Source organism: Metarhizium robertsii (assembly GCF_000187425.2).
Source record: "Metarhizium robertsii ARSEF 23 chromosome Unknown MAA_Scf_9, whole genome shotgun sequence".
In the NCBI taxonomy this organism is placed as follows: Eukaryota; Fungi; Ascomycota; class Sordariomycetes; order Hypocreales; family Clavicipitaceae; genus Metarhizium; species Metarhizium robertsii.
Window position 1 is genome coordinate 69,362 of NW_011942237.1, and position 11,350 is coordinate 80,711.

General features: G+C 48.2%; 3 protein-coding genes across 3 annotated transcripts; 2 read left to right on the plus strand and 1 right to left on the minus strand.

The window, feature by feature from the left end:
• Positions 1 to 394: 394 nt before the first annotated feature.
• Positions 395 to 1,078, plus strand: MAA_01596 (Glycoside hydrolase, chitinase active site protein; the record flags this gene model as incomplete). Its single annotated transcript, XM_007819594.1, has 1 exon — positions 395 to 1,078. The coding sequence occupies one exon, from the start codon at positions 395 to 397 to the stop codon at positions 1,076 to 1,078; it is 684 nt and encodes a 227-aa protein (XP_007817785.1).
• Positions 1,079 to 4,475: 3,397 nt separating this feature from the next.
• MAA_01595 (uncharacterized protein) lies at positions 4,476 to 5,330 on the minus strand (the record flags this gene model as incomplete). The annotated part of the gene is made up of 1 exon (XM_007819593.1): positions 4,476 to 5,330. The coding sequence occupies one exon, from the start codon at positions 5,328 to 5,330 to the stop codon at positions 4,476 to 4,478; it is 855 nt and encodes a 284-aa protein (XP_007817784.1).
• Positions 5,331 to 6,812: 1,482 nt separating this feature from the next.
• Positions 6,813 to 7,376, plus strand: MAA_11526 (PCI/PINT associated module; the record flags this gene model as incomplete). Its single annotated transcript, XM_011413521.1, has 1 exon — positions 6,813 to 7,376. One exon carries the CDS (start codon positions 6,813 to 6,815, stop codon positions 7,374 to 7,376), a length of 564 nt encoding a protein of 187 aa, XP_011411823.1.
• Positions 7,377 to 11,350: the final 3,974 nt, after the last annotated feature.

Consider the following 11,350-nt stretch of genomic DNA (forward strand, 5'->3'; position numbering starts at 1 on the left):
GAGGATATTTAGCTATGAACTACGCTTTTGCTTTTGCTGGCCGCGACTGTCTTCTTAATCTGTACTTGGTGGTGCAATCAGCAGACCACAGGCTGGAAGCATGTTCAGATCATTATATTTGCTCGCAATTCTAATACCTCTGTCACTAGCATCCCCTATCGTTGAAGTTGTCTATACGATACCCATACTTCCCCGATTGGTCGTCTATTTTCAAACGACCCATGATTCGAACGGCGCACCAATCTCAATGTTACCCCTGATCAAAGATAAGAGTATTGCACTAACACATATAATTATCTCTTCATTTCACGTACAAAAGAATCGCGAAATTCATTTAAACGACTTCCCCCCAAGCGATCCAATGTTCTATACTCTCTGGAACGAAACGCGAATCATGAAAGAGGCCGGCGTGAAAGTTATGGGTATGATTGGTGGTGCCGCTCCTGGCTCATTCACCTCAGAGACGCTGGACGGCGACGAAGATGTCTTTGAGAAATACTACACCCAAATACGTGAAGTGATCTTTCGATACGAACTGGACGGCTTAGACATCGATGTTGAGCAGCCCATGAGCCAAGATGGCATAGAACGTCTGATTGATAAAATTCACTGCGATTTCGGATCTGGCTTTATCATCACTTTGGCCCCGGTGGCTTCCGCTCTTAAAAACGGAGGAAATCTTAGTGGGCTTGACTATAAGCTACTAGAGTATCGGAAGGGGTGTAAAATTAGCTTCTATAACTGTCAATTTTACGGGGGATTCGGTACAATGTCCAGCACAAAAGATTACCACGACATTGTGACGAATGGGTTTAAGGCCTCTCGGGTGGTGGCTGGACAGCTTTCTTCTGGTACACTTACTTACGATCGGCTTGGTCAACTCAATATTAATACTACAATTGTATCTTTGAGGGAAAAATACGGGCGGATCGGAGGCATAATGGGCTGGGAGTACGGTCTTAGCGTTACCAGGGGCATGGATGAACCTTGGAGGTGGGCGCAAGCTATGACACAAATTCTGCGACCCAAATTTTTATCTTCCAGAGCAACTGCAGATCAACTTGGCGGCGGCATATAATCGGAGTCGGGCTTCCCATCCAGTTTATCGTAGAATAGTAATGTACAGTCCTAGAATTAACTCTTGTACCGCAAAATGATCAATGTCTGTGGCCAAAATTGCAAGTTTAGGTTGGAGTGCCCGTTGATCCAATACCGTGGGTCAGCGCGAGGACATCTCGATGACTCCGCCTACATTGCCGTACTAATTGTAAATAGAGAGGAGTGAGGCGAGACCTTACACTTGTTCGGAGAACGGGAGTCTTTGAAGACGTAATATGGCATAAACAAGGCGATAGATTTCACGAAAGAAATAAATACACTGATTGCGCTGGTTGGATGCAAACACCCAGGGAACGGCTGCTAGTGGTCTTGGTGCGGCGAAAGCAACGCGGGTATACCTAGCTCGTCAAGGATCTATCCACCATAGCGACATTATTAGTATGCACAGCCCTTGCTTTATGCCAACAAGCTGCGAATTGGCACTCCGTATCAAATATGGTGAGGTTGTATTACGTCAGGAGTCTCGGGCAAGAGGAGCTTCTGAGTTGAACTGTGATGACAAATGTTATCTTTTTGTGTGTGCATTTCACTCAATGCTTCATTTCATAACTGTTATATTTACATGCATCAAAGATTGGCCCTGTGTATAACGGTCCGAGCGAGTATGTTGACAACCGGCCAGGCGCCTACTATGAATATCCAAAGCTAAAGAAAGAGAAAACAGAACAAGAAAAGGATGACGCAGTCCATCTCGTTTGTTACAGGGTCCCGACCTCCGGGCAGGGACGGAGGCGACATTGCAAGCTGACCCACCTTCGGGCCCAGCCCATTGAAGAAGCTGCAAGAAAATTACACTGACATATCCCGAACGTAAACACAAACTAACATTTGCTAACATCGACGTCGTTCCTGATTTCGCTCCTTATGGCCTATTTAAAATGAAACCTGACTTTTGGCCAGTAGTTGGGATTTACAGGCTCAAGACATAACAAAGCCACTCACAATTAATATTTTGTCCAAGTGTCGGTAAAACTGTCGATAATGATAGACGTTCGCTGAGTTGGGCAAGGTGCCTGCTGTGGTCATGTCTTTGACACCGGCTAATCCGTGAATGGCACGAACCGGCATTATGTCATCTATATCCATATTGAGCGTCTTTACAATGCCGATAAGATCAGTTGTCCTACAGTGATCAGATAAAATGACTTCGTTGCATCCATGGCAAGGCTGCCGACCTCGGACTGGAAGGGAGTTGCTCTTCCACCTGGTGCCTTCAGGAATTTCCTCTGGCCTATACAACCAGCGGACGACGACCAACGCATGGTCAGGAGGCGAGCAGGACGTTATTTCGATGGCTTGAGCGATACTGATGTCGATGTCGCGGGGCTTCTTGACGCAGGGTTTGATACATCGAGTTGTGTCGCCTGTATATGCCACAAAAATGAAACTGTCTTTCTCGCATCTTAACCGCCCATTTTTCTTTGTAACTGTACTTCGTCAGTTGGAATAGTCCTTGATCTTTCCGGTTGAGTTCACAAACACTTGATGAGCTTGTGTGCCTGGAGCCTTGTCCAAGAGCTTGGTGTCACTTCGTAATCTATGTCATCTTGTTGCGGATACTTGATACTATATCTGTCCAACTTTTTCTTGCCCATATCAGGGTTCTAGAATTTTGCAACGCCCGCTATAAGGAGGATCTCGGTTCACTGGCTGGCGAGTACTTGGCGAAAAACAGGTGTCCTTGAATTATGCTGATGATGTACGTGCGAGGGAATCTTATTGTCGAACTTGTGATTTATCGCCGCTCGAAATTTGAGTATAATAACGGGCTGAGCCCGATATGGCTCGGCTTGCACTCTCGCCTTCGGCCCCGGCCCCCGGCCGGGACCCATCCATAAGCGAGATTAACCACGTGTCGAGCTCAGGAGCTCAAGAGCTCCTCGAGCTCTCCTTTCCTTGCTCTGTTTTCTCTTTCTTTAGCGTTTAGATACTGTACTCGTAGTAGTCGCCTAGCTAGTTATCAATATACTCAGCTTAGACCGTTACAAGTAAGCCAGAGTTAGAAAATCCATCGTACGATAGATTTCAAAGGTTGAGCCTGACGACTCCCTCCTACCTACCATCTGCGAGACCAACAATAGCGTATTTTGGCCATATTCACCCTCAGCCGTGGTATCAGCCCCTTTTTAAAGGAGTAGCACGATTATGGACTCAGCCCCTATCTTGGTGGCTACAAATAACGGCGTCTCACTTAATGTGTCTTTCCTTTCGACGTCAGCACCATTTTCAAGAAGTATTGTAATAATTATCTTCGTACTTCTTCTCAACCGCCCACGACGGCGGCGTACGACCATATTTATCAGCGGAGTCGATTTGTGCGCCATTTCCAGAAGCAGCTTGAAGATGGCTGACTGGCCATTTTTGGCTGCCCATAGCAGAGGTATTCGATACTACATATCACTGGCCTCGACTTCCGCACCTTTCCCAGCAGCCCCTTGCTAACGGTAAAGTTCCCCTCCTTGGTAGCCCATAATAACGACGTGCGATACGTGTCTCTGGCCTCAACTTTGGGACACCCCATTTGAGCCGACCTAATTGCAAGCCGGTTTTGCACCTTGCGCATCACTATTGTCTGAGCTTCGTTACTCGTCATACATCGGCCATAGGATTCGAGGCTGCGGCGTCTAAACATAATACGTATTTACGTATTGCGAGAAGGCTGGAGTAATTGTTCGACCGACAGCTGAAACAATGCAACGCAGACACACCGTTCACGCCGTCGTTATCAACGAAATCTTTGTCTCAGGAATTTCGTTGCGTCGTAATTCCCTTGTACCAATGCCATTTCCAACTAATCCATTCGATTTGTCCGGTTGCCAGTCTCCTATTCCATCCCGTCGATTCCAATTTTCAGCATTACAACTCGCAAGGCGTTATGTACAGTGGTAGTTGTTTCGGCTCTGACACCAACGGATTCCTTTCACATCGCGTTGGGGAACTCTCTCTGCACATATGGCAGAGATTTATTGCATTATGTACTTTGATAATCTTCGGGCGAAGTGTGATCGAAACGATACTTCCCTTACGCACGATGTTCAAGTCGATTCTGCTTCGCGGTAATGGACCTCTTCGCTTCATCTTCAAGGCTGTGAATAGGGTAGGCACCTCTACCGTTCTACGTATCAGGACGGTTTGTCATGCATCCTTAATACATCTCTTAACCTCGTTTCAAGTTAAGTAATGGAGAAGCCGATCTTGTCTTTAACCTACAGTATGTACTCTCCGGACGGTAAGGAAAAATCTGCTAATACCTGTGTTACGCGATTCATCAAGTAGCTAATAATGACAGTCGTATACTTTCATCAGTGTATTAGATAAATTGAGCAACACTGTGAAATTGGAAATTGCTAGCTGTTCTATCCCCGTCTTCGGCGCTTTGGCTTTGAAGGCCCGCAACGCGGACAATCCTTCTTGTCCAGTTTTCTGGGGGAAGGATCCTCCTTTAATGCCTTGATTACGGCGTCTCTGGCAGCCCGAACAAAGGGGACGTCCTGTAGTTCATGGCCAATGCTCCTCCTCCTCCCCTGGGACCTTGTCTTCATTCTCGGTTCGCTCAAGGGGGCCGAAAAATACCGCTGAATGCTCAGATTTTGTGCCGAGACTTCGCCAAGCATGCCCATGACTTTGTTTTGTCTTTGGTCATTCTTGATCTCGGCCTGCTCGAACAGTTGCTGGATACAACTCAGAATGCTCTCGGACTGCAGCTGCATCTTCTTTTCAAGCTGGTCAATCCTCGCAAAAAGCTCCTGGTCGCGGCATTCCTGACTTGTGCGCATTCTTTCATTGTCCTCCTCGAAACTCAGAAAACGCCGCGGCATCTGTTGCGCCTCATCCTTCAACGCCTGGACATCCGCGCCCAAGTCCCCGAATTGGCAGACTACACTTTCCTGGAAGCTGTGCAACTTTTCGGAAACTGACGCAATTGTTGAGGTCAGACCATCCCGTATGTCCCTCAACTCCTGGCTATGCTCATCGCTTTTCGCAGCCATATCTCTGACACATTGTTGCATACCAGGTGCCAGCGCCCCCCACACTACATCTTTCAGCTGTTCTTCTTTATCTCTGCGCCACTGGTTGTGAATACGATACATGGCAGCTGCATTGGCCTGTGCTTGTTGTTGCGCCGCGAGCTGCTGGGCATTGTATGAGGCAGGGACGCCGTAAGGTTGGTGTCCAGTTGCATAATGTTGTTCATGATATGTTTGATTCATCGTGCGAGGGAAATGAGAGTCGCAAATATATTCCTGAGCTGTAAGGACGGAACTTTGTCTTGTACTATGCTTTGTTGACCTGCTCTAGTACTTGCTGACAAGAATGCAGTGCACCTCGTTTTGCAAACAACATCACGCTGCCCGCCGCAGCTAGACCTAGATGTCTTGTTATAAATACCATTTCCAACGCTGACCATTTCCAAGGGGCTCGCTTGCCTGAAACCATGCCATCTGTGGGCCGTGTATTGTCGTATGCTCATATGACATAAATTGACTTCGCCTCCCATAGACCCGCTACATTTTTGTAAAGGTGTGTGTGCATCTCCAGTTCTTTTTGTTGGATGTTGGCCGGAGCGTGAGACAACGACGCTGTGACAGGCCGTGTACTTAACTGCCTTGGAGAGCACCTCGGCCGGTCTCCGGGGGAGCCTCCACCCTTTTTTCAACTTGACCCCGAACGCCTGCTGCCTGTGGCACTGGGCCACAAAATATTAAAGCATCCTGCCGCGGTGGGCTGACGTATCACAACTTCGCGTTCTCTGGCACTGGGTAAGAAATGACTGCCGTTTTGGCTCCCCCCACATGACTTTACGACAGCTATTCACAGCGGCAGATGTCTGTGGAGGTTCTCATACTTTGTTAAATCCAACCCCCGATACATACAGCCCTTAACACCTCGACTGGCGAATGCAACCCCCAGTCCCGTGTCTGGCCTCACCGTCGACAGGACCACACTTTTTTGGGGGGAGGCGTACGGAAATGGTTCAACAAGTCCCAAAGTCGAAATGGGAGGCGAGATCGCGGGTCTGGATTCTTGCCGTTCGTTTCACGTCGTCCAGAATTAGTTAGCCTAAGGTACCGTCTCATTGTCAACCGAACCAGAAGTTCTCTACGGAGATCCATGCCACATTTGAGAGAAGGAGAACGTTGAGGCTTTGATAAAACAATGGAGATGGGATGCGAGCACATTCTGACTGCTGAAAAAAACGAACATAAAGGGGCGGCCGGCGGACCAGATGGATTCTCTCCGATCGCGAGACCCCAGTGATATCGGAGCCAAATAACGAGACTTGGAAATTGTTACATGTGACTTCACTTCAACATGGAAGACCCATTTCTTGTGAGTTTGATTACGTTCTTCTTCCACCGTGTTCCGGCAACTGCTCATGCTGAGAATCGATCAAGGCACTCTCATCGCCATATTACGAATCCACTTGTTACGCTTGCAAGCAAACATTGCCCGTTTATCACCAACAACAGTATCAATTGTATCCTGTTACTAACGGCCAGGCGCCGCTCTTGGAGGGAACATGGCCAACATCCGAATTTCCTTCTTTTCCAGTGGCAGAGTCCAATGTATTTGATAATCCGTTATTCACGCCGATGCTCTTAGACATGCTGGACAGCCCCCTGAGTCTTTTGCCGCCATCGACACCGCAACAAATGCATTCACCCTTTGGTTACGCTCAAGCATATCCAGCAATGGGCGAAGGCTGGTTACCGCCTCAGCAACAGCAGCTTCCCTCACCACCCCCAACGCCCCCAAAATCCGTGAAAAATGCCCTGCAGACACCATACCTGCTTCCACAAAGTCCTCTAATTAGCCCTGCCTCCGGGGCCCCTCAAAGCGCCCCGTTCGCACTGCTTGGGTCTCAGCCTACTGAGCCAGTCCCAGTCCCAACGAAACCCCTTTCGTCAAGTCCATGTTCCCAGATAATGAGCAGCATCAGCAGACTGGCTGACTGCGACATGGGAGAAACGGAAGAGGGACTAGAGTGGTATGCTTGGCTGCGCAAAATGGGCCTCAACTCTTTTCAGATACGTATTATCTGGAAGTATCGGCGTGGTGTTGAATGGAAACAGATAGCCTTCGAAGAAGGTGCAATCACCGGACGCCGCACACATAACGCTCTTATGATGGACCTCAGCAGATGGAGAGTTAAATACCCTGCCCTCAATGAGCAACTGCCTTTACGGAGACCTTCGCGAAAGTCTACCCGAAAATCTGGAAAAAAGCCCTCTGGACAAACGACTGCACGCAGGTAAGCGCGTCGGTCCGACTCCCATGACATGTAACTGACCCTCACCAACAAGGCAAAAGAAAAAGCAAGCTCGGTATGGAGACACGATCTATGTGCGAACTATTTGACGTGGGCTTACCGCGATCCACCCTCAGAGCCCTCAGTCAGCGCAGGCGCAGGCGCAGGTCTGTTCTGTGGGCGTTCAGAATGACGGGAACGGCCATGATGGAGAATGGATAACGTATAATTATAGAAATATGTGTTAAGGCATAATGGGTTTCAGATGTTCAAGTGCCACCACGGGGGTGGTCCCTCCATCCGGGGAATGGGTATGTACATTATCTCAGGTGTGATAGTTGTGATAGTTCGTACGTAGATGCTGAGGATTAGACTGGACAAAGGGTGAAGGAAATCACTTTGTCAAGACCGGCATATTGGGGATGTCGATCTCAAAGACTGTGGAGAGGAGCTGTAGGCCGCAACATTGCGAACATCTTATAGCATATATGGCGGAGGGATACAAACCCATTCACAATTGCCCATTTTCGTTTATCCGTCTTTCTTGGCATGTGAATGGGATGTCGTGGCATCCTGGAGGAGCACGTAAAATCAAGCTCGGCAATGGGGGATTTGACCGTGCCAAACGGTGGTCGGCCAACCTCTCAATTTTATGTGTAACTGCAGTGCTGACAACTGAATATATAACAGGAGACTCCCATTTCTTGGCAGATGATCTCTACCAAGAACAAGTCCCGGTTCAATTTGATCCATAGCTATCCACACTGTTCCAGCACTCTATGCTGGACTGAAAAGGACTACTCTGGGTCTCCACGGAAAACAAGCCATGGCTTGTCCAGTGTACTGTATTTGCATATAATCTTGCCGTAAAGCAAAGTTTCTCGCCAGTGTCTCACGTTGGGCCTGTGCTTGACATTGGGACCTGGGCTGTATACTGCCCCGTGACTGGTTGCCCACGAAGTTCGGCATGCTTTTCCTGCTGCACGAGTGCACAGGACATGCAGCAACAACTAGCTATGAAGTCGCCAAGCGTGTTCTTTTTCATATCGTATCTCCCACGAAACTGTCCTCGCTTGATTGCGTTATACCTGAAGACACTCAGTGTAAGGAACTATGCTTTGCTGCCCAATACAATTTACACTTACAGCCAACCAAAGCCTGTCGCATGAATTGCTGCGAAGATTATGCACTGCTCTTTTCTCGACCAGGGCTCTAGGCGATCCCATGTGCTACAGAAGACTGTTCAAAGTCGATTAATATCAGTTGTCTTGTATCTGTCGGCGATAATGTGGATAGACGCACGGACACATGGGCAGAAGCAGCTCAGTAAACAGTTGCCGCAGCCTCCCCATTCACAGAGTTTGTGATTCCAATCCTGCGACATTGCAATAACAATTCGTAAGGTATTGTGGGTAACGGGGCTTGCATCAACTTGAGCTACGGAGAAAAAGATGGATGTTTACCTTCCCCTGCCAGGCTGGCAGGGGAAGCCGTGCTTGGGGTCAGGTACTTATAGCCATGATGCATAGAACAAGCAACAAGCCATGTGGAGTGCGCCTCGTGAACGTTATATCTCTGCCATTGATAATATTCTCTGCATTTGCCCATGCACTGTAATGCTGGAGGTCGGTTAAGAATATGTATGTCGTACCAGCCGTTAACAAATGCTAAGCGGCTAAGCAATAGGAATGCGGCTGCGCTATACTTACAGTAACGCTCAATAGAGGTTAAGTATTTTGTTGCTGGTGGGATTTGTTCTCTGACGAAGCGCCTAAGGATACACATTATGGTGTCAGCATCGCAGCATTTGCGCTACGGTGTTGTACCGTATACATAATACCGTACAGTACTTACCCGTATGATGAGATGGTTTAAAATCTCTTCAAGCGACGGAGAATGTCGCTGAGTTTGTTTCTGAGAGAACAGCCCAAGTTGCATTCTACCGCAATTTGCCACTTGACCACCAAGAGTATGCTACTTTTCGCATACAAATACTGTACACCCGTGCTAGAATCAGAGTACGAAAAGCACAGCTTTTGTCACTCAAGACTCCGTTACAAAAATAATGATGGGGCAGGATGTGTCAGCCGCTGCCTGAAAAGGGGCCACATTGCTGTAAAGTACATCGCAAGTACGGCAGCCCCTTTCCCGCTATTTATGGTGTTTTCAGCCCATAGCTAAGCGGGAAGGACACAGAAGTTCAAGCTGCCAATGCGTCGCGGTCTACCCTATTCGGCGTTGGTGCATATGCTTGTCGTGCTGGCTTCTTTTGCTATCTTTATTGAAGTAATTATCTCGAAGTGCCGAAACTCTCAGTCAATATAACTTGAATTCACAACAAGATGGCGCTGCAGCTCATGCATCGCTTTCATGTGGACCGCCCGTACTGTACAGAGGTGACGCAAATAGCAAAACGGAAGCGAGGATGGTAATGATAACAGTGGTGAAATTCGAGTGTGGCAGAGCTGCGGACAAGGCCCACGGGATTGGCCACATGGATGTTAGCAGTTGTGGTGTCGGTGTTGAAGCACAATGTGATCGTTATATTAGTAGCTGCAACACATAAGGATACCGGCCGTGATCTGTTCCGGTTCATTGGGCTGTTGAATCATACGATTGCTATATTACCCGGAAAACACCAAGTCAACTACCTTCATCGTTGTCCAGCTCGTGCTTTACATTTATATACCCTCTCAACGTCATGTCTTTGAAGCAGCGCAACGATTTTTGGGGTGTTGTAATGAACAAAACCAGCCAGTTCACAGCGGAAGATCTGGAAGTGATCGATGATTCATTTTCTGGAACAAGAGCCAAGAACCCGCAACATGATGAATCTGGGTGGCTCCTTCCAGACCCAGCCGAAAAACGGCCGGCGGCAAAGTGGTCAGCGGTAAAAAGGCCACCAAACCAAGCGTGCTCCTTACCTGTGCCCTCAGCATTGGCATCGAATAGCTTGACGCGTTACAAAACATGCGGGCAAACAATTTCACATAATCATCCCAATGCAAGGAATTATGCCACCGCGTTGGCGGAGCGCCGTGCTCAGAAATCAGGCCAAAGACCCAAGCAGATGCTGTTGCTTCAGCCTCCCTTCTTCAAGCGCGGACACCAAAGCTCGATTCAAAACGGGGAACTAATGCGGAAATGGCTGGCGAGTGAACTCCCGGCGATGCACACGGAGATCACAGGGAACCCTCACACATACGTGCGGCATTGAGTCTATTCGACTGGGTTCTCGGTTTCGAGCCACGGATCTCACAGGTTGTCTGTCATTTGGCCTGCGCAGCTGGCCGAATCCATTAATCTGAGACGATGACATATTTGTATCTAAGACACAGCCACAAATCGTTGTGTTTTCTACCAGAGGATGTTTTTACAATGTATTGCAATTTGCTTCCGTCGGCTTGTTTATGCGACGCGTGTGTGTGTATCCCTGGATCTTGTTCTGTCTCATCCAGTAGTTCACTTCTGCCCTGGGACTCTGTACGGCGTGCGAGAAGATTGCTCTCCTTCTGGATATCGTCCATGTAGTTAAGTGCATTCACCTCGACCCATTCATTCGACCCACTCGGCTCGATCCACTCAGCTCCGCCCACGTTTGCTTACCCTGCCTCTTCTCATGATAGTTGGTAGACTTATTACGTATGAAAGAATGCCTTAATTGTATTGCTTCTTGTGGAGCAGAAGTGGAAATTCCTGTGTAGTTGTGTTTCATCTCCTCGCCAGGTTGTGAGTTGAACAGGGAGTCAAAGATCACAGTTTCGTTTCGAGGAAATTTATATAGATTGACCTCATTTGCATAGAAGAGCATGTCGACACCTCATTCATCAGACCAGAAGCACGCTGCGAGACGAATGTTTCGACAAGTGTTTGTTTACGGCTAGTTGCGGTGACCACAATCTGGTCTTCAGACCGAGGAAGTGTGGGTTGATTTGCTTGGTACAAGCAGATACGGCCTCCTGTGACGGTACAAGGGCACGA